The sequence below is a fragment of the Cylas formicarius genome, unplaced genomic scaffold (genome assembly GCF_029955315.1).
Source record: "Cylas formicarius isolate icCylForm1 unplaced genomic scaffold, icCylForm1.1 PGA_scaffold_3__17_contigs__length_32017465, whole genome shotgun sequence".
NCBI classification, from domain to species: Eukaryota; Metazoa; Arthropoda; class Insecta; order Coleoptera; family Brentidae; genus Cylas; species Cylas formicarius.
The window spans coordinates 25,377,341-25,403,416 of NW_026844326.1; the positions used below are offsets into that span (position 1 = coordinate 25,377,341).

The 26,076-nt window shown below is 38.1% G+C and overlaps 2 protein-coding genes and 2 non-coding genes across 4 annotated transcripts; 2 read left to right on the forward strand and 2 right to left on the reverse strand.

Moving 5' to 3' along the window:
- Window positions 1–238: 238 nt before the first annotated feature.
- Window positions 239–3,844, forward strand: LOC132700146 (protein snakeskin). The gene is made up of 4 exons (XM_060667291.1): window positions 239–415; window positions 742–938; window positions 994–1,123; window positions 2,763–3,844. Exons 1-4 carry the CDS (start codon window positions 365–367, stop codon window positions 2,862–2,864), a joined length of 480 nt encoding a protein of 159 aa, XP_060523274.1. The 5' UTR covers window positions 239–364; the 3' UTR covers window positions 2,865–3,844.
- Window positions 3,703–24,707, reverse strand: LOC132700143 (uncharacterized). Its single transcript, XM_060667276.1, has 12 exons — window positions 24,253–24,707; window positions 23,199–23,498; window positions 17,192–17,424; window positions 10,498–10,655; window positions 10,275–10,435; window positions 9,767–9,902; window positions 9,585–9,713; window positions 9,054–9,532; window positions 8,382–9,000; window positions 8,068–8,328; window positions 4,573–8,016; window positions 3,703–4,518 (listed from the first exon to the last, which is right to left on the reverse strand). The coding sequence occupies exons 1-12, from the start codon at window positions 24,505–24,507 to the stop codon at window positions 3,866–3,868; spliced, it is 6,828 nt and encodes a 2,275-aa protein (XP_060523259.1). The 5' UTR covers window positions 24,508–24,707; the 3' UTR covers window positions 3,703–3,865.
- Trnag-ucc (transfer RNA glycine (anticodon UCC)) lies at window positions 9,943–10,014 on the reverse strand. Its single transcript has one exon. It is a non-coding gene; the product is annotated as a tRNA-Gly (tRNA).
- Window positions 10,179–10,250, forward strand: Trnag-ucc (transfer RNA glycine (anticodon UCC)). The gene has a single exon. It is a non-coding gene; the product is annotated as a tRNA-Gly (tRNA).
- Window positions 24,708–26,076: the final 1,369 nt, after the last annotated feature.

Genomic DNA, 26,076 nt, shown 5'->3' on the forward strand with positions numbered 1-26,076 from the left:
CCAAAGCGGTTATTTCAAAACCGTTTTCGTCCGAATGCAATAGCGAAATAGATAAGGAGATTACGACACGACAACTCGATAACTTCTTCAAAATAAGGCGAATAGCGACGCGCTGGTCTACTAACAGATCAAGGATGACTTATCAACAAAGCGCGGGGCTTTTGTTTGAAGGATACGTCACATTTTTTATACCTGGAACCAAGGCTTGCTTCATACCCCGATAATCTTGTTATCTTATCTAGAACGGCGGAACTAGTAGATTTTTCATATTCACGTCGTTTTCCATCGAACAGGTAGCTCCGCGCAAAATCTCGGTGGTTTTGTAGTGCAGAAGCAGCAACGAAATTTGCGAATACGTGCCGAAATGACTAGCATTGAGACCGTGGGGACCATAGTGATCAAGCTACTAAAGCTGGTGAGCAGGGTTCGATCGTATTGAACGCGTTATAGGTGAATAGGGCGTCAACCTTGATAAGGACCAGCTTCGCTTTTGTTTTTGCGCTGCAGTAAACCGAGCAGGCCGTGAATGTCATCAAATCCAACTAGAGCGCACAGAAGCAGTGCGAAATTGTTGTTTTATTTACCGTGTTCGTGTTTAGCTGGCCCAGATCTCGATCAGATAACAAATTTAGTGTAAAAGGAACCTCAATTTTAATTTAATCGATGAAAATGGTATTCCAAGCTAATTTTGATAGCACTTTCGTTTAAAGGGCACTATTTGACACCTGTTAATTTTTTTAGGTACTGAACCTGATAATATTAATCCTGTACAGAACGGGTTATGGGGGTCAATTTCTCGGCGTGGGAGGTACCTGGAACCTCAACGAGGAGAAGAACCCAGACGCCGAAATTGTAGCGTCGGGAGTGATGGTGGGTTACTTCATCTACACGACCGTCTCGCTCATCAGTCTGTGTTTCGCGTCCGGAGACCATAAAAAGTAAGTTAGGTGAGATCGCCCGACCTGAACTCGCTAAACGCGGTCTACCTTTCAGCACGTTCACGGACATCCTGATGAACTTCATCGGGATGTTTTTATGGATTGCTGTAGGCGCCACCGCCCTCCACTACTGGCACGGGTACTTGGCCGAGCACAAGTATACTTACGTCGACTCGGAGAGGCAGGTGAGAAAATATACGAAAAAATATCATTCACAAATCCAACACATTATCATAGGATATCAAAGAAAACAGTACAATAAAATAACTTTTAAAAGAATTGAAAAATAAATACATAACCTTACACTTGGAGAAAATAGTCACACCAAAGCTCAGGATTGAATCCCAAACAAAGTTTTAAGCAGAAAATTTGCAAAATCTACAATTTCCAATTCAAAATTAAACCTACATCGGTCTGTAAAAATCTGCTATCGAGACAAACCTCTAAAAATAACTACGTTAAAATAACAATAATTAAAAAGTAATAATTAACCCACCTTACTTTTTCTTTTTTCTTCTTTCTGAATCAATATAATATTTAAAGTTATGGTCAAAAATAAATTTTCTCCCTGAAACATAGGACAAGGCGGGGCACTTAAGCTTTTTTATTATTTTTTGTGGCTTTCAACCATCAAGTCGATTTATTTAACTAACTAAAAAAATAACTTTAACTAAATTTACGCAAAAATCTATTGAAAAAAAATTGTTATTGTTATAGATTTTCGAAAGCTGTAGCTCAGGCTAAGTCTATATAATTATCCATCATATTAATAAATTAATTATAACAATAGATATGGAATAGCTTTTTTTAGAATTTTTTAGAGGTCCATTTTACCCTTGGTATTACGCAAAGGGCTAAAAATGTACAAATAACCAGAACTTATAATTACAATAATGAAAAAAAATGTGGTTAATTTTTAATTGCCCCAGGAGGCCGCCTATATCTGTAAATAAATTTATTTTTCTTTTGTTCGGTTAAGATATGAACTAGGTCTCTCTGACATCTAGCAGTTTTTATTACCAGTATTTATATATTCCAATCTGCTAATTTCGATTAGCTCCTCAGCCCTAGTTTGGGGAGATATTATCCGTTTGCGTGAAAGGTTGGGCAACTTTACTCGTTTTCTTGAAATAAATATATCCGGAAAATTTTATTCGACTGACTCACTCCACCAAAATAAACGCACATTTTCTTGGCTTTTGTTATTTGTCCGATAACGTTATCTATGTTTCGCACCTTATCGATAATGTGAACAAAAATTAATACTGTTATAATTCCCGGAGAGGGAGCAATAAAAACGTATCACTATGTGCAGTGCGTTTAGATTTGACCTAAAAACTCCCGCCGACAATTTTCAAAATTCTTTACTATAAAAATTACCGCAAACTTCTGAACAGGTTCCGTATATGTTTCCAAGTTTTGTAAATGTTTTTACCGGAACCTTGAAAATTTTGAAAAAACCGAAATTCCATTTCGGCATTAAAATTAAAAAAAAAAAATTATGCATACTTTTTATATCTAACTGAGGAAATATTTCTTATATGTTTAAACAAAAACAAAATGTCAATTTTCTAAATGTGGTTGTTTATTTTTGACATTTTGCTGTGGGAATGTACCAAAAAAAAGTTTCAGCGAAACACTTTAACTTAATATTATTTATTAATATATTGTATTACTCAACATTTTTGTTCTTTGTATTCTAAAAAAGATAAAATATAATTCAACATAATTTTCTGAAATATTTTGGGCTTTCATGACAGCCAAGCATGGCCTGAAATTTTGTTTGAGAAAAACAGTATTTTTGATTTTCGTAATTTTTTTCAGGTGGGGCTGGCAGTGGGTGCCCTCTGCGTGATTAATGGGGCAGCTTACCTAGTGGACGGGGTACTGTCGGTTATATTCTTAATAAAATCCAAAATCCAGTAAAATTTCGGGGTATAACCTTGAACAGTAGCACGTTTTCTTCACATTGAGAATTTGCTAGTTTTTGTGACGCATGACACTTGTGCAGGATTTCATATGAACAAAAATTTACTACGTTGCAATTAATTGTTAAAACCGTACACTTACGAAGTTCCAGGGAACATTTAAAACAAATGTTTCGGGTACAAAATGTTGACATCTCTTGTTGTTTTAGTTTAGAGAATTTTTATTTTAGACATGTGAGCATTTTTTTTTTGTATATTTGTAGAACTATTTTACTGTATTAAGTTTGTAAAAATGAGGATTGTACCGAACAAAAATATCTACGACCTTTAATTTTAGTTAAAGTATTCTATCACTATCTTAGATGAAGCTTACGTTTTCGTCCTTTTTTTTAAGTTTTTAGACGATAATAAAACAAACTCAAACAGTTCGTCACTATATTTATTGACTATTTTAAGTTCGTTTATACAAAAGGCATTACAAAGTACAAATATACAAAAATACATACCTAATAATAATTATTCAATTCGATTGTATGGCAGAGATTCTAAAACGCTCGTTTAAAGAAACATACTAAAATTACTTGACGTATATACAGGGCGTTTCCGGATATATACACCCTCGATAAGAACGCAAATAAATAAATACTACGCTAATCGTTTAACAAAAAATCTACGAACATTCCGCACTACGTGAAAAATTCATTGATAAGACTTTATCCCCAAAATTTGGAAAAACTCAAATTTTTATGAAATTCAACAAAATAATCGACATTTTGGTTAATTTTGACAGGAAATAATGTTTTTTTTTAAATAAATAATTACTAAAGAAAAACTAGTTTTTACTCGAAAATTAGAACACTCTGAGTAATAATACAGAAACATAACAGTGGTTTAAATTTACCGTCAAAAAAGTTCTTTTATTTATTTATTTTGCCGGTGAAATTGTTAATTGCCCGCCCTCTCGTGAAAAAAGTTAATCCACCCTTACCCCAATGACAATCAGTCGCTCGTAATGAGGGTATTGCCGACACAGGCGGGCCCTTGACTGGGCCAATTGCAAGCCCCCAGGTTACTGTCGAACGTCAAGTGAACGGGACAGTTGAACACGTGCAGAGTGAACCTGTTCTTCGTACAGTCCCACCTGCAGGCGTAGAACTTGTTACACTCGCTCGGATGCCTGAATAAACCAGCCCTCTGGCAATCGACAGAGCCCTGTAGGGTCTCGGACCTGCTCCTCACTCCTCCTGACCCGTATCTATCCAGAGCCTGTTTAGCTCCCTCTCTGGCACCCTCTTTGGCAGCTTGCTTCACCAGTTGCAACCCCGTCTTCACAGCTTTGAGCACCTCAGCGTCAGATGGGGTGGGAGTGACATCATTGGCACTGTAACCTCCTCTAGTAACGTGGTCAAATTTGGGCCCTGGGGTTATCCCGACCAGCCTCTCGGGTTCCTTGGAGTTGTCCACGACATACCAGTCGTCAACTTCGTCATCGTCCACCACAATTATCTTTTGCTTCTTCCGCAAACGGATAGAATTGGAGACGCAAGTACACTGAGCACCCAGCTTGGCGGATAGCAGCGGATGGTAGTCGTTTTGTTTGATTACAGTCTTCGGTACAATCTTTATCAGCTCCGGCTGATCCAACGGAACACCTACAATGTTGGGGTTAATACCAAAAGATGAACGGAAATCAATAATAACCCTACCTGTTGCCGCGATCTTGATTCTCGTCCTCAGCGGTAGGTAATCCCTGGATAAGGTGGTGATTTCGGGCTCCACGGTGGACGGAGTTATCTTGACGTTTTGCCTTGCCGGTAGGTATTCTCTGGAAGGTGTGGTCACCTCAACAGGTAAATACTCGCGACTCAAAGTCACTGGAGTATACGATACGGAAGGCAGAGCGGTAGACGACTCTATAGCAGACCTGTACTGGTTGTACTGGTACTGATCATCGAGGGAACTGAACGAGAACCTGGAGACGGGTCTACTCGTAGAACTCACCACTTCCAATTCGGGTGCGGCTATCGTAGGCCTAGAATTTACGAGAGTTGGAGCGGAAGTCAACCTGCTATCGTAAATCGTAACAGACGCTGGGGTGACCGGAGCCAACTTCTCGGTGGCGATTGCCTTTATCGTGGAAATGAAGGATGGTTTCGGAGTGGAGCTTACATACACCTGAGGTTGTTCGTGTCTTATGTTAGACTGTTGGGATAGAATATATTGTTTAACCCTCTCGTAGTTGGGGTGCTGATAATTTTCCACAACAATAGGTTGCTGATGACCGGTAACGTAGGCAGTCTTTTTGATGAAAGGTTTCTCGTCCACCAGCTGGACGCTAGGTTTGGGATAATCGTAACCTTCGGGTTCCTTATATACTGGCTTGGCAGTGGGGATATACTGGTGATCAGGTTGTTGGTATACAAGAACATGCGTTTGGGGAGTTGACGACAAGATCAGATTATAATTAGGAGTGACCAAGGCAGGCTTTTCCTCGAAAACCACAGAAGGCTTGTGATAAACATATCCTTCTTCTATAGTTTTTGGAGTAGTGCTACCACTTGGTAGTGAGTAAGAATATCCCACTAGATGAGGCTTTGGTGTTGAAAACTCATAAGCATCGATTGATACGGGCTGTAATCTCTTCGATTCGAAGCAATCTGGACACGAGGTATCAGGCCGGGGGTTCTCACTGAAAGCGACTTGAGGTCGTGGGTAACTATAACCAGTGACTTGGGATTTTTGGTTAGCGTGTGCATAGTCACCAGAATTTTGATATTCCTGCTTTGAAAAACCTAAGTTTTGTTGACCGAGAGTCACAAAATCAGGACCTGATTGGCCCGCAATTACATATCCAGCACTCTCTGGTTGTATTTGTACAAATCTAGAATTCTCTATTCCATTGTTTGCAAAATCAACAGAAGCTTGCCCTTGATGCGCATGACTGGAACTTTCCTGGCCACCCCTAACATAACCTGGACTCGATTGACTCGAAATGACATATCCAGGCCTATCTGAATGTCTCTGTATATAACCAGAACTTTCATGTTCAGTGTTCACAGAACCCGTAGAAGCTTGTCCAGCCTGTATGTAACCAGAACTTTCCTGATGAGCTTTAACATAACCGGGGCTGGATTGACCTGCAATTACATATCCGGCACTCTTTGGATGCGTCTGTAGATAACCAGAACTATCTTGGCCAGTTGCTTGAAGACCTGCCGACGTTAGTCCAGACTGACTTACATATCCAGGACTCTCTGGATGAGTCTGCAAATAGCCCGACTCTTTTTGTCCAGCTTCTACAAAATCCGCAGACGTTTGTCCAACTTGTACCGAGCCAGGGTTCGATTGGCCTGCGATTATGTATCCGGGACTCTCTGGATGAGCCTGTATGTAACCAGAACTTTCTTGTCCAGCTTTTATAAGACCTGCAGACATTTGCCCAGACTGCACGTAGCCAGTGCCTTCTACACCAGTTTTTACATAACCAGGTCTTGATTGGTCAGCGACTACGTATCCAGGATTCGCTGGATGAGTCTGTACATAACCAGAACTTTCTTGTCTAACTTTTACAAAATCTGAGGACGTTTGCCCAACTTGTACAGAGCCAGGGTTCGATTGGCCTGTGATTATGTATCCAGGACTCTCTGGATGAACCTGTATATAACTAGAACTTCCTTGGCCAGCTTTTATAAGATTTGCGGACGTTTGCCCAGACTGCACGTAGCCAGAACCTTCTGCACCAGCGTTAACATAACCAGGGCTCGATTGGCCTGCGGTTATGTATCCAGGACTCTCTGGATGAGTGTGTATATAACCAGAACTTTCTTGTCCAGCTTTTAGAAAACCTGAAGACGTTTGTCCAGATTGTACATAACCAGGACTCGTCTGACTAGTAAGTATATATCCAGGACTCTCCGGGTGGGTCTGCACATAACCGGAACTTTCTTGCCCAGATTTTACAAAACCTGCCGACGTTTGTCCAGACTGAACGTAAGCAGAGCCATCTGCACCACCTTTCACATAACCAAGGCTCGATTGGCCTGCAATTACATATGCAGCGCTATCTGGATGCGTCTGAACATATCCAGAATTGGAAAAATGTTTGTTTTGAACCTTATTGTAGTCAGCATTGTTGTGGCCTGTACTTAAGAAACCTGAGGTTTCTGGTTGGACGATCACTTTGGGAGCGGCATAACTGTAGGGTTTTACGGAAACTCCTTGGCTTACAATAGGGTCGACAGATTGTTGCTTGGGATAGAGTCCGACAGCAGACTGAGCAACGTTCTGGTAAGTGTAAGTTGATGCGGGGGCTTTATTCTTATACGCCGGCTGATAGGTGTAAGTGGACAGCAGTTGCGGCTGTTTGTAGACCTCGACCAATGGTTGTTGGAGTTGAGGTTCCTGGTATGGAGTGGAGACCTGTGGATAGATAGCGAGCGGTATTCCCTTGCGAATTGTGAATCTCGAAATAATCACTGGTTGAGCTCTTTGAGCAGTTTCGAAGTGAACTGCCGGCTTGTCGTAGACGTAGCCTTCGTTTTGTGCGCGCGGGATGGGAGTCGTCGATGCGAAAACTTCTGGTTTACGCTCAGCTACGATAGAGGGACCAGCAGTGGACACGTCGTGGTACTGCGAATTATGCTGAGGTGTATGGTATGAAACAGTGGCAGGTGTGGACGTGGGTCCTTCGCCATAAGCTAATGAAGGTTTCGGATACGCGTAACCCTCCAGCTGGAAAGTTTTTACCGTACTAGACACGAAGGGTTTTAAAGTAGACACGACCACGTCCTCGCCAAAGGCCAAGGAAGGTTTTGGGTATATGTAGCCCTCTTGGGCAAAATTTTCAGTAGATTTGGAAGTACTTTCAACAAAAGGAAGTGAAGGTTTTGAGTATACGACACCATCTTGACCAAACGGTCTTGGAGTGCTAAAAATTAGTGGTTTGAAGGTGGATTTGCCGACTGTAGTCACAGGTCCAACCACGCCCGTGTTCTGAGAGTAAATCTGAGAAACAGCCGATGTAGATGTAGTAAACGGTGTGGGTGTGGTTACAGCTACGTTGAAAAAGTTGGCAGACACGTTTCGAATGCCGAAGTCTCCGTTCGAGTGTATCCGGTACTGAAGTTCTGGGATGTTGGCAACCACACCTCCTACAAGCGGGTTAGCTAATTTGTCGTACTAAATACCAGCTTGGTACTTACCTTTGTAAGTTTCAAAAGGAAGACCCGTTTTGATGCCGGGCAAAGGTACCGAATGTACTGTAGGTATCGTAGAAATACTTATGGGAGAAGCCGTGGTAAAACCGGCCGGAGAAGTAACAGCTCCTAGTTGGACACCGGGACCCACAGCCGAATAACCTCCACCTACGATGTTGATGTTTCCTCTTATTGAATCTTCATTCTGTCCTCGCTGTGTATATCCGTTCAATTTACCAGAGACAGTACCGAAATCGATACCCGGATCTACAGAAAGCATGTAATTAGTAGACGTGTTAGGAGCAAAGCGTTGATCTTACGTTGGTTGGAAATGCCGGCAGAATGGACGACAGTTTGGGAGGATACCCCGTTGTTAGTATTCCCAGAATAACGTATATCGTTAGACGAGTATTTGCCATCCGCAAAACCAGAATATCTGCCATCTGATTGAACGGTGTAAGCATCTTTGTATGCAATGCTTGGAGTACTCTGTTGGTGGATAACATAAGATGGCGTTACCGATACGTGCTGTAGTCCCAGGGTATCTTGGGAAGTGTGAGCTCTGACGTCGATAGAGTCAGCGTTATTCAACCCAGATGCCTGTCCATGGTACTGGGACGATGACGCACCATCACCTACGTTGTAATGACCAGCGTTCACCAATTTAAAACCATATTGATTTTGAGCCCCCCCGAACTCTCCTAAGTTAGAATTTACACCAGTACCGCCGCTATTGATCGCTGTACTATCAAATACGCCAGTATTTAGATCATTTCCACTCTGGTGGGCAAAACCGTCGACAAATACAGCCCCATTAGAATTTCCAGAGTCTAAATGCAGACGCTGGGTTCCCAAGCCCGCGTTTCCTATTCTACTATCGTAACCATCCTGGGAAGAGTACGGGGTGCTACTCCCACGTCCGCCATCGTAAAAACCGTCCTGTATAAGAGACTAACCGTCAAATCCTGTAAAACAAACTTCGAACAGCGTACCTGTGAATGCGAGGCATGCGCAGCACTCAATGCTAAACCGTTGTTGACTCTAAGTAAGCCAGCGTGCTGTAAAGATTGTACAGCATTGTGACCTAATCCGTTACCAACTATGTAACCGTCGTTATTCTGGTATTGTAACCCCAGTGTCCCTCCTCCACCACCCACATTGCTGTAGACGGTGGCTATGGGGCGTTCAATTTTCCCCGAGATGCCGCCCAGTTTCACAGCGCCGAGGGCACCCAGACCGTCGTAGCTTTGAAGGATGGCATCAGGAGTGTGGCTACCTCCATAGAAGTACTCCGAGTTGGTCGAGTAACCATTGGCACACTTCGGCACCAGCCAGGGCCAGTCGCAGGCGAGACGTTCCCCATCGAATGCCAAACCGAAAGGACATCTGAACTCGTAAGCGGATAGCGGTGACTTGCCGTGGTCCAAACAGGCGAAGAACCAACGACAGTTCTCTGGGTCAACGTAGTAGCCTGCGCAATATATCGATAGAATCATTTCCTGAAACCTTAACGATAACATTACCGGGTTCCGATGGACAAGCGAATCTTTCCTTCGGTACGGGCGCGATCTCGCTACTACCGGAGCAAGGAGTACCATGGGGTAAGCTTCCAGGCCATACGCATACCTCCACCCTCTCGTCGAACGCTAGTCCTGCAATAAAAACCTATTACGACACCCAAAAATCTTTTAATCGGCAGTAGTACCCGCGGGGCAGTCGAATTCGAACACGTCAAACTCGTCAGCGAGCTGGTTAAACTTGACGCATCTGTAGAAACGATTGCACGACCTCGGATGCACGAAGTAACCTTGCCGCGAGCATTGGAACTCGGTCCTGCTGTCCTGGAAAATTAACGACGTCGTGAGCTCCAAAAAAATTAATTGCGATGGCCGGGAATCGAACCCGGATCAACTGCTTGGAAGGCAACTATGCTGACCATTACACCACCATCGCAACTTTTTAGGTTTTACGTAAAAGTCACATTATCGGCGCGCTACTGCAGCGAAAGTATGTTATTCTCGTTTTACGGATAAATTTTGTTCTCAAACTACGAATAATTAAAGAGAAAGTAGTTCGCTTAATCCAAGGCTTCGTAGAAACGGCGTAAAACAGTACGTGCGATGGTGGTGTAATGGTCAGCATAGTTGCCTTCCAAGCAGTTGATCCGGGTTCGATTCCCGGCCATCGCAGTAACTTTTTTTTTCGATAATTACATGTCTGACGACGTGAACTTTGCCTTCCGTATCGACGATCCTAGAAATCCGGTAAGGAGATAGTTGCACCGAGTCCCGTACTCTCCTAGGTTTCTCCAGGAGTTCCTGTTCGAGGGAATGCAATACGGCACCCCGCGGAGCTCTGGATTGCCTGGATAAGCCTGGAAAACGTTAGGATTGTCAAATTTACTTTAAAATATCGGGAAATTTCGATTGTTATTACCGCCATGAGCGATTTCTAAGATGGAGGAGCCGCAATTGCCTGCGTCATCGTCTTGGGACACGTCTTTCAAGGCCATGCCGGCCAGACCCCTGATCCTCAAGTACTTGGCCTTGATGTCGATCGACTTTTCGTCTTCGAAAGCCACCCATTTGTTTTCGCTAAGAAAAACGTTATTCCGATCAAGCAACCTCGTTCTAGGAACTGGGCGGAGCCGCAGACACATCAAACTCGCTTTTTAATGGACGTTGGATTTCAACATTTATCGCGGACAAGATCGTTTTCGCATTACGTAAAAGCCGGCGTTCCACTTAACCGTATTAATAGAAAGAATTAGATAATATTCTAAAGTGTAATAATTTGCAAATTAAGATCGCACGTCGTGAAAATTGAACGGTAACAGGTTGGATGGGAGTGGCCGAGCAGCTAAAGAGATATCGATGACGGTTTGGCAATTGGTGGATTCCGCCACCGGCTGGTCCTAGACAAGACTTAATTTTAGTTTCGGCCCATTAATTGAATTTTTTGAAGCTTTAACTTGGAGTTTTAGTTATTGTTCGTTTATTATACCAAGAAAACAAAACTGTTCTACATAAATTTAACTAATTTTTCCGAACTTATTCATTAAAATTAAAAGAACTTTGACAAAATAAATCAAAGATGATGAGTGAGTAGTAAGTATTTAGTTAAATAAGCTTCAATTACCCGGAAAATATACAAAAATTATGTCTTTTATTATTTTAATATATATTTAATATATAATATAATATAATATAATAATGTATATATATATATATATATATATATATATATATATATATATATATATATATATATATATATATATATATATATATATATATATATATATATATATATATATATATATATATATATATATATATATATATATATGATGACACTATATTCCGGGATATCATCCGTTCGCTCGTTGAACTCCGACTGGAATCCTGCAGACGTTTCGCCAAAATCTCACTTGGCATCTACAATGCTCGCGCTCCGAAAACACTTCGAACATTGTTCGAATGGGGCAGGCGTCCCTTGAAGATGATTCAAGAATTGGTCGACCAGTGGAGGTCATAACGGAAGATATTGTTGCGATTGTGGAAGAGGTGGTATTGAGTGATCGACGTTTAAAGGTCAAGGAAATCTCAGAAATTACTAAGGTTTCTGATACAAGTGTTCGTCGAATCCTGCACGATCATTTAGGTATGCATAAGGTTAGTGCAAGATGGGTTCCTAAAAACCTTTCGGCTATTCAAAAACAACGCCGTGTCAAGTGTGCGCGGTCTTTTTTGGAACTCTGTGGGTTGGAACCGAAGCCTGTGATAGAAACTATTGTGACGGGAGATGGCGTGCGTCTTTTGCACGATAATGCACCTGTCCATACTGCTGGTGTTGCACAAGCTGCCATGTTAGAATGTGGGTTCCAACAGATAGAACATCCTCCCTATAGTCCAGATATAGCCTCCAGCGACTATTATTTGTTTGGATATTTGAAAAAGGACTTACGTGGATGGCGGTTTAACGACGAAGTTGAGTTAAAAGAGGCTGTTTTACATCATTTTGCAGACAAACCAAAAGAATATTTTTTTAAAGAGATTGAGTTGTTAATAAAGAGATGTAATAAGTGTATTGAAGTTAAGGGGGATTATACTGAAAAATAATAAAAAAATGTTACTCTACTTTGTTTCTTTCATATGCATATGGCGCTGCCCTCGTATGTAGAGTTTAAAAGATATCTACAAACTCTCAGAAGTGCAAATTGGACAACCTATTTGTCCACAACGGGCGCTTCGCGCAGCACCATTCTATTAAAACCAAATATCGCATATCAAGCTGATTTGGATTTCTAAAAAAGATTGCGAAGGTAGCAATTAAGTCATTTTGAAGAAATTGTAAATATCGTGCGCCAGTATCGAAGAAATAATGTCAGAAAGTTGCTGTGGATTCAATTACTGGATATCGTAAATTGCCATAGGAATTTTGTTTGCCAGTTTTGCAATCTTCATCATATAACTAAGATATAGGGCTCGTTTTTGATTACGTCACTATGCATGACGTAGCTGGACATATGCTCTGACTGGATTATACTATTACAGTATTTTTATTGAACTATATGAACTATCTGAAACTATACAGTCAACAGTCTCTCTCTCTCTTGCATAAATTTAGCTTTACGATTATATTTTTTAGCCTATAAACTACCTAAAAACGTTCCTTTGAAGACCAAAAAATGTCCCCACATCCCCCACAGAATACTATAATTATGTACTATAATAATCTGCCTAAAAGTGAACGATAACTTACGAGAAAGATATATATATATATATATATATATATATATATATATATATATATATATATATATATATATATATATATATATATATATATATATATATATATATATATATATATATATATATATATATATATATATGATGACACTATATTCCGGGATATCATCCGTTCGCTTGTTGAACTCCGACTGGAATCCTGCAGACGTTTCGCCAAAATCTCACTTGGCATCTTCAATGCTCGCGCTCCAGTGTTCGAAGTGTTTTCGGAGCGCGATAAAAATATTTCGAAAAAAACAAAAAACTATTTAACGATTTTGAAAAAAATCAAGATATTTTTTAGCAATCCAATTGATTATTAATTACAGTTCTGATCGCGGGACCGAGACGAGAGCTTTGTGGAACACCCGAGGAACACCTGCGACGACGAAATTCCAGTTTAGATCACAACGGTTGCGCAATAGCATTATTAATTTCGAATAGGTAAAGTACGATCTAAATCTAAATTGACACTCGGTCCTTTTATTTCCGACTCATACCGGGAAGTGCTTTCATAACTGGACTATATAGGAATGCGAGTGAACAACCTGCAGCATCAATTTTTTCGAACAACGAAGGCGCGGCCAATACCAACAGATAATGGAGATAGGGTTCTTTCACCGCAGGAAAAGGCATTGTCCGATTAAAAGTGTGTCGCCTAAAAATTAAATTAAAAATCATAAATGTCGTATAGGATACTATTTCAATAAAAAAATTTTAATTGTTTGGCATAAAATGTCGAAATTCCATGTTAATTCGTCATAACTTTGCAAATGTATTAAATATGTCTATTGAAAATTTCATTTTAATTGAAGTTCAAATACAATTTGGAAAAAAAAATCCAAACGTTAATTAGCCCCCATGAAAATCTCAAAATAAAAAGTGTCCCAGAGCCAAAATGAAAAATACGCTTGTGATATAGCAGAAAATTCCAGGTAAATTATATCAAAGTATTTGGAAAAAGTCAAAAAAAAGTTCACAGCATTTCATTTCATATTGAATAACCATCAACAAAAAAATTCAAAAAATTATGTTATGGCTTTTTTTTTAAATTCATTGCAATCAAATTACATTTTTGTACACTCAACCAAGGCGGCGCTGTTGTTTCTTTAAAAAACTCATTTGTCATCCTCTTAATTAGTAGTCAATGCGCAGCTTAATACGTAGGCGATCGCTGATTTCCTTATTGGAACGTCGTTCAATATTTATAATAACGCTCACAACGAGAACGATATTTCATTTATTAATTACAGGCTGAAACGTATTTGCGCTAAAAGCGTAATCTATAGAGAACGTTTACGTGGAAATTTCCAGAACAGCAAGGCCCGGCAATCACCAACGAAAGTAAAACGTTACCATTTAAAGCCGTTTTCGTCGAGATCTATTGCCACTGTCACGGCCTTTTATCTAGACGTTACGGTTTAACGCTCAAGCAAGCACCACGGGCAAAATGTTAATACCCTAGTTCAATAGCACTGCGCAATTTGTGGCCGAACTTTGATATAAATAAAGAAAGAAAGAAAACAATGGTATTCAATTCACTTCTTAATTCACCGGTCAATTGACCACTTGTTAATTGACTAGCCAAAAAATGTTTTTAATCATTTTGCAATTGTAGAGTGTTACCTATCATTATTTAAAAATAATATGTATTTTATAACAAATTATTATGCGTTTTTACCTAGAATCCTCTTCAAGGAATATCCGAATACGATACTTAGAAATTCCGGGAATCCCAATAATAGTATCGACTCTATTTGGTTCCTAAAACGACGCGATGGCGACTTAACGCAAAATATAAATTAATATAAATAAATGAATATAAATTTCATGGTATTTAAAAATATATTTCGGACAATTGACTGGTCAATTGAGTTAAAAAATTTGAAAGGTCAATTCCACAACCCTAGCAAGCAATGCTAAAAAAATATTTCTTAAACTACCAGAATTGAAGAATTGTATAAGCAATGTCTGATGTGCAACGACCATCTACCGGGTCACACAAGAAAGTGGTAACACTCTATAACTTTTAAACAGCTTTAAAGGGTTAAGGGCACTCCCGGTTTGAACGGAAACGACAGTAACTTTCGAATTTTAAATGCCGCAACCTATATTTTTTGCATTTTTGAATTCAGGCAGCAGTTTTGCTTTTTTAAATGTTTACTTTATTTTTGAAAATTGTGTCTAGGAGGCTGTGATCATCATAAATACCATTTTCCGGGTCACCTGATCATGGGAAAAATCGTAAATGAAAAAGTAAAAAGAAAAAAAAATCTATTCTCTTCTTCTGCCGGTAAAAAGTGCTTGTAGCTTATAACGTACAACACTTAAGTTAGTTTTCGACTGTATTCCAAAAGTATATCAACTTTTACCATAATAAAACACTTTCAACAAAAAATACTAATCGTTGAATCTCAGCTCTCTCAGAACTCTCCCTTGAGTTTTATTTTTTTTAATTATTAATCTGTTTTTTTCTTCCCGCTGCATGAGATTGTCAAGAGTTTCTTCTCCATATTTAATCTTACCGATTTGACAATTAATTTTGTTTTCATAAAAAAGTATTTACTTATCTAGTTTTCTTCCTTTCTGTGAACTTATTTTTTAACGGATTTTGACAATTTTGGTGTCAAAATAAGTACCAGTTTTAAAAAGTACTTGTTCACACTAAGGTGCTATTTGAAAAAACTAGGTTATCCTATAAATTAATAGTTTATTACATTAAATGCTATTTGCCATTAGACAAGTACAGAAAAGTTTCAATTACAATTTTTCCCATGATCGAGTGACCCGATAAATAGTATTTATGATGGTCACAGCCTACTAGACACAATTTTAAACAATTAAATAAAATAAAAAAAAAAAAACAAAAAATGAGAAAAACTGTCCTAGCCTACATAGAATAATCTCCTGAATCTAAAAATCACTTTCTTGTGTCACCCGGTATATCATCCATCAAAACGAAAATGGAAAACCATTCGTTTTGACACTTATTTTCAACACTGAAAAAGTTGATTTTAATGCGATCCCTGTATATACACGTCTTTAAAAATACGCTAGATTTTAAGAGAGAAAATGTAGGTCTTATTTTCTAAATGAGGTTATCCGAAAAACCAATCAAACCATAATATTAATATTTTGCAAAAGGAAAATGAAAATGTATATCCACGACCCACCAGATGCGTTCTACACTGTCTTTTGAATGAAAAAATAGTGCCTTCGAAAATGAAATTATAAATACACTATTTAGTTTTTAAAGGTTGTCGGTCCTCCATTGGACATAACGTCATTGGCCGTGTCGACGAAAGAACGCAAAGAAATTTAAGATGGAAAAAAACGCGGACCAATTAAAAGAGTGTGCCGCGATACTATTGTGCTATGAGGGAACGTACGAGTCGAAAGCAATTTCGCTTTCGTTTTATTTGCTGGAATTTTTTGCCGCATTCTATAGCTCCGACGGAAACGCGATCTCGAATAGGATTTACGAGGATAAAATATAGATAATATGAATTTCTTAGTAATAGCCCTGTTACGTGTATCGAAAACAGACACGACTATTATGAAAGTAATAATTAGAAACGTAGTAACAGGAGAAAGAAGAAAAAAAGAAAGATGTTCTTTATCATTTTCTGCTTTTTAAGTCCGGTGGAGCTCACCGGGAGGTTTCCTGTCTTTTTGAAGAAAAAAAGAGATCTTTATCCATAAAAATGTATAGTCACGAAGAAACCAAAAGAAGAAGAATATTTCATTTCACTTTTCAAACAATCCGTCTTATGCTGCTAACTCGATAATGAAATAAAGACAAAATCACTTCTAGTTATCCACCATCCTAATTTTCTTTTCATCCATTATAATAGTCCTTCAAATCTGCAATTTTCAAGAGCTAAGGACAAGAAAGTATGGTTAACTTTCTTCGAAACTAATTGAAAAATGATTGCCCAAGAAAATTGCAACTAAAATTATCTTTTAAACGGCCAATGTTCCTTGTTTTGTTCTGCTTTTCAAATCAAAAATTGAATAAATTTACAAAATACGAAAACAGTGTCAATTTCTTTCTTCTTGACCAAAATTGAAGGTTTTGTTCATACTCTTTCACTCCGTATATGGCAGTAATGCGAACCTTCTACCGACCACAACTGTACGAAAACGAACGTCTTTACCGTCGAATTAACGTTAATTATACATCATCAATAACTCAACGCGTCTGATCCGAATCGGTGACTAATTACCATGAAATGGACGCGCCCAATCGTCTATTAATACCAACTGCGCTGTCAGTTCCTCGAAACGCGCTTAGACTGTAACCGATTAGCGAAAATAAAATGCCCGTCCCCCAATACCTGAAGATGTAAGGTCCCGTATGATCCTCGTCGCGTTCCAACGTCCAGTTTCGACTCTCGCCCATCAGCGAGCAGAGATCGTTTCTGGTGATGCTCTTCAACTCCAACGCGGGGCTCCCAGGTGCGGTATACTCCGCACTCTGGAGGGTGAAGTGGTATGCCTGGACGGGGGCGGTGATCACCAACTTGGGTAACGGAGCTCCGAGGCCGGAGACCAAATCGACCAAGGAATCCTGGAAACAAACCAGCGGTTATTACGGTTTCAGTCGGAGAAATGTTATCATTTGCAGGTCACTTCTTCTCATATCTTTCAAATTATATTTCTTTAAATTAAAAACCGCCATGGACTACTTTGGAGCCCCTTTGGAAAAAGCAAGAAAATGGTTTTGTGAAATCGAGCTAAACGAAAGAGGGCAAATGTTAAAACACAATACATAATGCATGAGAAAAAAATATGAAGAACAAAGAATAAGAGGTAAACAAATATTAAGAGAAAAAAGAAAAGGCATAGGAAGAATCACAAAAGCTATCTAGCAAAAAGTCAAATTGATAAAACTAAAGAAGCCAAATTGATAGGAGATGAAAGCGAAAGGTTAGTGCGATGTAGGAATTGTTAAACTCACAGGGCAAGGAAGGTTCTAAGAAATCGTTAGATAACCATGTTACAGAACTAGAAGAGGAGCGGTACGAAGGTGCACCAACGAGTTCAAAAATATTACATACCAACTTTGTAGTGTAGAGAAAAACTCATTGATCTCATGCATTAAATAATAAAAGAAATATGGAGGCGGGAGGTTATGGTTATTCCATTCATACGTGGCAGACCTGAATATGACCAATAGCACGTAAGAAGTTAGGAGTAGATAACACGCTCGTTAGAATGATGAAGCTTATACTCGAGCAGATGAAATGTTGTGTAAGAAAAGGAGCCAGCATAACCGAGAATTTCGAGTTATGGGAAGATGTGAAACAACAACTAAATAATCAACAATTAAACAATGGAGACCCATTGTGTTCAGGATTGTTTACTTACGTACTGGAATATGTTGTACGATAAGAAATTTTAAACAGAACAGGACTAATATATCAAATTACACTTGAGATGAGTCAGGATGGACTAGTTGCTGAAGGACATAAGTTTACCAAGGATTACAACTGGAGAAGAAAAACAGAAGACAGAAAAGAATTGAGAAACAAAGTCATCCTAGCCATAGGCCTTCCAGGTCTGCAGCATTAATCTACATCATGTGGATTTAGCAGTGTTCTTTTTGGAAATCTAATTAATACAAAAAAGTAAGGGAAGGAACACCATTTTTGTTTCTTTGAATTAAAGATAAAGTGGTCTAAGACATGGTTTCCTTGTACTAACACCCCACACACCACAGTGAATGTATTATTGACAAGAACAAATTGAATGTGATGGTTTCTCTATACATTGGAAGATTTATTCTTCGATACGTGCTTTCATATGCAAATTCATTATAAAATAATTGGAGGTTAGACGTTTGATAGAAACCTTTTCTGTATTTCTGCAATTCGTAAACCATAAAAGTGATGATGAATTTCTGTTGATGCACATTCCAGATATATAATATTCTTATTTCATGGGTACTTTTTTGTTAAAGATTCTTAATGCTTTATTTTTGAGGCAATATGGATGAAGACGTGACATGAGAGAACAATACACTTAAAAGGAACGTCACACCAGGCCGTGGCTGTACTTCAATGGCGAAACTTTAATATTGAACCTAAAGATGATGGTGAGTAAACGGCCTCGCAAAGATGCATCTTATTGCGAAAGTCGACTCGCGGTATCAAAATATGAGTTCATACGCCATCGGAAGGAAGAAATAGCGTACGCGTCCGCATTTGGTCCGTAATCGGATCTGCAGCTTCGGCGACCGATCCCCATGGGTGTCAAGGTTTAAAAATCACAACCGAACGTCGAGGCCGCAGCATTGTTCGGAAAAAACCATTTTGCATTGCGAAAAGAATACAATGGTAGGTATGTTAATAGATGAGGACCCGTGATAGAAAAATTCATATAGGCAATCTCGCCGTCAGGATGAGGTCAGATAGTTTGAATAGACCGCTAAATTTGAGGAAGTCCTAAGATATAAGTAAAAGTGACGTAAAAGTAGTAATTCTCGACAAAAAAATTATTTGGAACGGGATGTCTACTAAAAACAATAAAACATAAGTTTAAGATTGGCTGGGAGCAACTTTCATAGCAATACCAATATAAAAATGTGTTTAAATTTGATAGAAGGGCGTGATAATATTATAAATATACAATGTATTTAGATTTGACTTGAGAAGTCCCAAGGAACTAATAAAAAGTTTTGTATGGTATGTATGTAGCGGGAGTGTCAAGAAAATCATCGCTATAGTTCATAACTTGTTGTAATTTTCTTCTTCGTTTTTGTTACTTTGTATTATAGTTATCGTGAAATTTGAAAGCAACCCAATCAGTTTAACGGAATTATATAGTGTTCATAATATCTGCAAAACTACCACGATGGGGGTTTTTGTTAGCTAGGTCAATTCAATCATTCGAATTTTGATTTCTAAGGAAAAATTGATGCCGCTCAATCGAAGGTATTCTTTAAACACCCTGTGTGCGATTGGGGAATGTTCGTATCAAACTAATAAACCCTGATATCCTTTGACTGCTCAAATATATAATGCCTGAGTTGTGGGGTTGAAGTTATTCAATAAGAGCAACATTTTTAAATATTTAAGTTTTATTCAGACCGCAATGTCTAACTAAACTAACCTTAAAAATCAAAATAGTAAACAAATAGGGAACAGTTATTACAAAATTCATAATAAGATAAGCAAGACGCTTTAAGGCGCTGAATTCAAATTTTTTTAAGCCATAATAAAAGTATTGTCATCGCAAAAAGAAATTGTTAAATAAATATAAGTGAAATGTAGATGATCATATATAAAAAAGAAATAATTGAGTCCTTGCCGAAAACTGATTAAGAACTATAAACAAAAAAACGAAAAGCTTTTTTGAATTACTAGTGTTTGGATCAAATAGTTTTCTTTGGTTTTGATAACTCCATTTCTTTTGTAAGCGTCATTAGAAGTTACCAGTATGTCTTTCGGTTATTGGATCATCCTCTTCCTTAATTTGTCCATTTTTTAAAACAAATGACTGTGCAACTCTCTTATCTCTCATTTAAGTTACATATTGAAATATTTATTAATATTTTATTTATTAACTTGCGATGAAGCAATAAGCGTTTTCTATATCTTATAAAATAATTATTTAGACATTTAGGAGCAATCTTTGGTCATTTCGACTTTATTTACATTTTTCATAGAGATTATGAAAACAAACTTTTTGCGCCAATTTACAAACACAAATTCGAAAAAAATTGCATTAATGTGCAATTTATCACACGTTGCTATACTATATAATATATATAGAAATTACATCGTGTCTACCGGGCTTTAAAGGCGAAAAATTATTAAATTATCGGCCAAAACTTAATGCTGTTTTTATATAGTTCCAATCATTATCTGTTTATATAAATGTGCAGCCGCTGCGCAATCACCTCCGGATTCGGTTTAATGGCTCGTTGAGACCAATATCAATTAGGCGTGATTAATACCCGTGTTTACCAATGACGTGGTCGCCTATACCGAATATAGAAATGAAGACTCGTAGGTAATCTATTTATCGCCCCGTTAGTCATTGTGTTGATATATCTAACGTAATATCTCAATTCTGTTGGTGCTAAATCGGGCGATCGCGACGGCCAAGGCGAAAGGGAAAGGCATTTTTCGACGAAAACGCGTCCGATTGCGGTATCAGATGTAACGACGAGAGCCAATCGCCTTGATCCAAAATGACCGGCCGTTTATACCGTTGTTTTTGTTATTACCTCCCGGCATTATTAATTACCGCACATTTTACGTTATATTGGCGTTTAAACAGGATCTACCAAACGTTTATGCAAATCGAAGCGTACGTTAAACACATATGGCGAAAACCGGATCAGTTTTTCTCAAGTCCATCGGTTATCTTCGATATTTTCGATAATAAATATCTATTATAATTTAAAAATAAACTCACCGTCCTTTTGTGTTTTTTTATTTGCTATTTAGTTTTATAAACATTCAATATATCAATTTTATTGATATATGAGGAAAGAAAAGAGTGTTCACATGACGTTATTTGCTTCTCATTTTTGCGAGAGAAGCGTGTGATCTTCCGGGCATGCCTCTCTACATTTCACCCACTATGCCATTTTCTTTCTATGCAGCGATATCCTCCTACTCCTATTTGCCAAACATAGCTAGGCTTAGTGCTGATAATAGAAGAATTTATGAAGCAACTATGAATAAAAATGTTGAGAAGGTCCATTCCACATTACCTTGCGGCATTCAACAACCAGTATGACCGCTGACAGTTCGTTAATAAACTTGGAAGCGGCATTTTTTAGGAAGTATTGTTTCCAAATATGCTCAAATCTCGTGAAATGTTTTCGAAAAACTAGTTAAGCGTGGGGAAATGGCTGTTTACAAAGAAAATGGCGCAAAAAGCAGGTTAGCGGTGAAATTTCAATTCCAAGCGTGAAACGTCTACGAAAAACACTAGAAGGAACACTATATTATCTAATAGCTATATGGATACACCTAACTTGTTTTGATACGATGTCCATAGACCCCATGCTGACTTATGTTCCATCTTTATAAATTGAAACTATTTATACACATATTTTTCCACATGTGAACGGTGGCAGAGAGGGCGCGACGAAAGCGTCATCTGTCACATCGGCCACGCCCACCTGGCGAGTTGCATGACACGTATGCGCGGTGAGTCGTAGGCGCCGCGCGTCAAGGCCTGCCGAGATGGATAAATAATAAAAAAAGTTCGAAGGAAAGTTAAACGCCCACGCGCTCGCAGCCTAATTCGATTTTCACACGGTCTATCTTTCAAGGGCAGCGGACAGTTTTGTAGGTCGCGTTGTCGGGTCGCGCCAAACCTACGAAAGACCCGACCTTCGAGGTACGAAAGGTGGACCGCAGTTTTTACGCCCCCTACATGTTGGTTCCGCCCCCAATAACGTTCTTTTTTTTTAAGGGAGTGAAAATATACAGGGTATTTAAAAAAAAAGCTGTTTCCCTATTCGCTACTTCCTTTTTGTGAAACGGAAGATAATACAAACGGAATTTCCCCAATCCTTTCCGTTTTTGAAATAGAAGGTCTTTTTAAAGATATTGTATTAAAATATCCCCTGTATCTTCTCCATTTAGCAACTTATCGGAAAAACTTATAAGTATACAACTTATCAGAGTTAATTTCTTATTTTTTATTAATTTATTTTTTAATACTATTTTGATTAATAATAATACAAATAGGCATTTAAAAAATATAATATAATTAAACAATTTAGTTTAGAACAACCTCAAAATATAAAAAAGTACATATATTAAAGAATTGGGGACCTGCCAATGTTCGATTGGTCGGCAAACAAATGGGAGCTTATTTTTGACTTCCCTCGTAAGTTGAAAGCATCGAAATAGCGACTCAACTAGGTGAACTCGGTCTACCCACCATCATGAATAAATATTAATATCAAATGTTGATTAATCAAACTAATGTGAACTTTTTAATTTTCTGTTTACACTCTAAATTAATGGCACGTTTTTTGAAACACCCTGTATGTATATGTGATTTATCGTAGAGAAAAGGACACTTTTCTAATATTATTCTTTTCTAATATTATTCTTCCACGGGCGTGCTGGCGTCTTTTGACAAGTGAAAGCGCTAGTGAAGTGAATCGGGGCTGTTTTAAATTATTTAAATTACACTTCAAATAATAATAAACTTGAAAAAAATTAATTTATAAAAATGATCAGGATTTTGTAAATTGAACATAAACATGACACTTTTTGGATACCCTGTTATGTAAATATTTCAGATGAATAGGTATTAACTTAAATGAAAAATCACACTCATTCTTTAATCAACATCGGAGGGCTAACTTACCGTATTTTGCATGTCCCACATGCCCGAAAGCCTGCTGGGATGGAAAGTGACGTTTTCGGAGGCCCCCATGAAATCTGTCTGCATGATAAAAGCGCTGACGTATTTGCTCAGAGCCTTAAAGTCGAAGAATTTGGCGAGCAGTTCGGGTCTAGCGGGCACCGAAAGCATTAACTCCAGATCAGATCCGATTTTGCTCTTGACGGTCGATATAAAATCGACTATGTCGGACTTGGAGTTCAACTTCTTCAGGTTTATGTCGAGGCCGTCCACTTTGGTCGATTTAAGGAGGTTTATCAAACCCTGTAGAACAAGTGATTATTTAAAACCCAGTAGAGATTGCGTTTTTTATTGCTTTAAGAAGATTCACCATATAAACTCAAACGCGGGTCTATCGAACATTAAATGCTGATTAAACTTTGCTAATTGGCTAATTAGACCAAAAAAATAGTGTAGTTTTAAGAGGATTATGGGACAAAGCCTTATCGAGAAGTCGTTATGGTCCAAATGTCATTCGGTTTGGCGCAACTGATTATGTTAAGTTCACCTTCGAACGTAAGGTGATTGAGTTCTCAAAAAGACCGAAAAAAAATCACGCGCATCAATAAAAGCGGTCGTTTGCCATTTGATCAACTAATAAAAACAATATAAGTAATACGTAATGCCAAAAAACATTTTGTGGGTATTCATTTTTCAAAGAATTGTCTTATTATATATTTTCTTTATGGTTCAGTTTCACTTTTTAATAATATTTTATTGAATTTAATATTCTTTTTTCGAATATGTCATCACATTTTCTTATTTATTAACTATATCGTTGCTTTTAATTTTTTTAAGTGATTATTTGATATGAATTACGATTTTTTTTTAGAAAGTTTTCGATTTTCTGGATTTTAAAAGATGAAAATTTACAGTGTGAATTAAAAATGTATGAAAAAAATTTAACATTTGATTAAGTAATTTGATTTGATTTGCCTTTTGCACATGTATTTATTTTATATATTATTAAATACAAAATAAAAAAAATTATATTTTTAAAATGAAAAGAAAAACTCACCTGGTTGAATTCGCCGACCCGGACGTACACTTTGACCCCTTTGACCCGCGCCTTCAACCCCCGGACCGCGTCGGCGTCCGTATCGGGAGGCAAAACGACGTGCGTGCAGTAACACCCCGACACGTCCGCCATCTTGCTGTAGTAACATATCAGCTTGCTTTGGGGTTTTTTCGCAAGCGCGCAATCTTTCGCGGTCGAAACGTCGCGTGCCGCACTCAACGCGAGCAAACACGCCAGCAATATTCTCGTCCCCATGATCGATGCGGACGTCTAATTCGAAATCATTGCAAGAGGACGAAAAACGGAATGACGGAACTTATAAAATCACTCTCGCTTTCGGTGTCGATAGATCGAAACGTTGGGATCGCAATATTTTTTCTCGTGTGATGTTGAGACGATCGACTTGAATGGAGAACTGGATCAAGTGCCTCGTATGAGGTAATAAGTAAAGTAGGTGTTTTAGGGGGGCCGTGCCGTAGCGTGTGTCCCCTAATTTTATTACCCGAGGTTTTTGAAAGTTTACTGCGACTCCCCTCCACCATTATACTAGGATATTGTCTCTGTTTTGGCGCCTTCGTCTCGCGTCAATATCCGATCCACGTACGGTGGGTCGGATATGGTTAACACACGGCGATAAGCTCACATCTGACGCTAGGAGCTTTGGATCGCTGGGTCTACAAACATTTATATGGTGTTTCGGCAGAAATACATCAACTGAAGCGAATATTTTTTTTTGAAACAACAATTTTACCGCTAAATTAAAAAAGAATTTAATTTCATTTGTATAACGTCCGCAACTATTCTTCGTTGAATATGGAGTACCAAATTTGCTGAAATATATGCGACTCCCAATGTTATAGCTTATAATGATGCTTTCACTTAAAACTTTAAGTTTAAACGACACCTAGGTCCAGCAGGTGGGTCAGATTGGATCGGAGAACAGTTGGCTTTGCAACAATTAGCAGCAATGACAAATTTTTGTTCGTTTTTATTAATTACCTAATAAAATAGTATTAAGAATGATTTTTCTCGAATATCATATCTAAATTGACCATGTCGAAAGGTCTGCGTTTAAATTATTCGTTAAATTCGTTGTGTTCTTTATTGTGTTTAAAGTTTGATTCATTCTGTGTCAAGTATGGAATTTATAAACGAACAACCAGAATTTATAATTACATATAATAACGAGAAAACAAAATTTTATTTAATTTTTGAGGTGGACCTCCTTGCCCCACCGTCTCCTACTTTTTAATTGACTAGATTAGGATTTTGTCTATTTCTATTATTCAGGTTATGTTGTTGAGTTATTTTTGCAGTTCGCTGCTTATTTTAGAGCCCCTTGTTCTCAGTTATTTCTTCTTTTTTAACGGGCCTGAATTTTTCTGGACGACGTGATCTTGTAATAATTATAATTCGCAACATACGTTTGAATTAATGTCAATGATCAGGTCGTACCCCCCAATAAAATGTACAATAAATTTGTCGTAATGAAAGCTCTATATATTTTTTATATGTAATTCGTTATTAGATGAAATACCCGCGTCCGCGACATTACTTCCAAATTAAAGGGTGAACTGTCTGGGTGTAAAAAAAACTTATTTTTTTTTATGTTTCAGAATTTGGTAATCCAGAGGTTTGTCGCGTTATCGCCCATTGATAGCTCCTATCGGGGTCGTGAAAGAATAGCTACAGGGGTGTATTTTTTCAAAACTGCCTGAAGGACTTCATGGCATTGCTTTGTAAAGAGGAAGTAAATAATGTGTCTTTATACATTTATTCGCAATAAGTGGAGTTTCTTTGGTTGATGCAATTAAAACTGTAAAT

Bases quoted from the DNA above. Each gene is read 5' to 3' on its own strand.
- LOC132700143 (XM_060667276.1), bottom strand. From the start codon at position 24,507: ATGGGGACGAGAATATTGCTGGCGTGTTTGCTCGCGTTGAGTGCGGCA. The intron at 8,017-8,067 runs GTAAGTACCAAG...ACCCGCTTGTAG, and splicing joins TCCTTTTGAAACTTACAAAG to GAGGTGTGGTTGCCAACATC. The intron at 4,519-4,572 runs GTAGGGTTATTA...CCAACATTGTAG, and splicing joins AATCAAGATCGCGGCAACAG to GTGTTCCGTTGGATCAGCCG.
- LOC132700146 (XM_060667291.1), top strand. From the start codon at position 365: ATGACTAGCATTGAGACCGTGGGGACCATAGTGATCAAGCTACTAAAG. The intron at 416-741 runs GTGAGCAGGGTT...TAATTTTTTTAG, and splicing joins TGATCAAGCTACTAAAGCTG to GTACTGAACCTGATAATATT. The intron at 1,124-2,762 runs GTGAGAAAATAT...AATTTTTTTCAG, and splicing joins ACGTCGACTCGGAGAGGCAG to GTGGGGCTGGCAGTGGGTGC.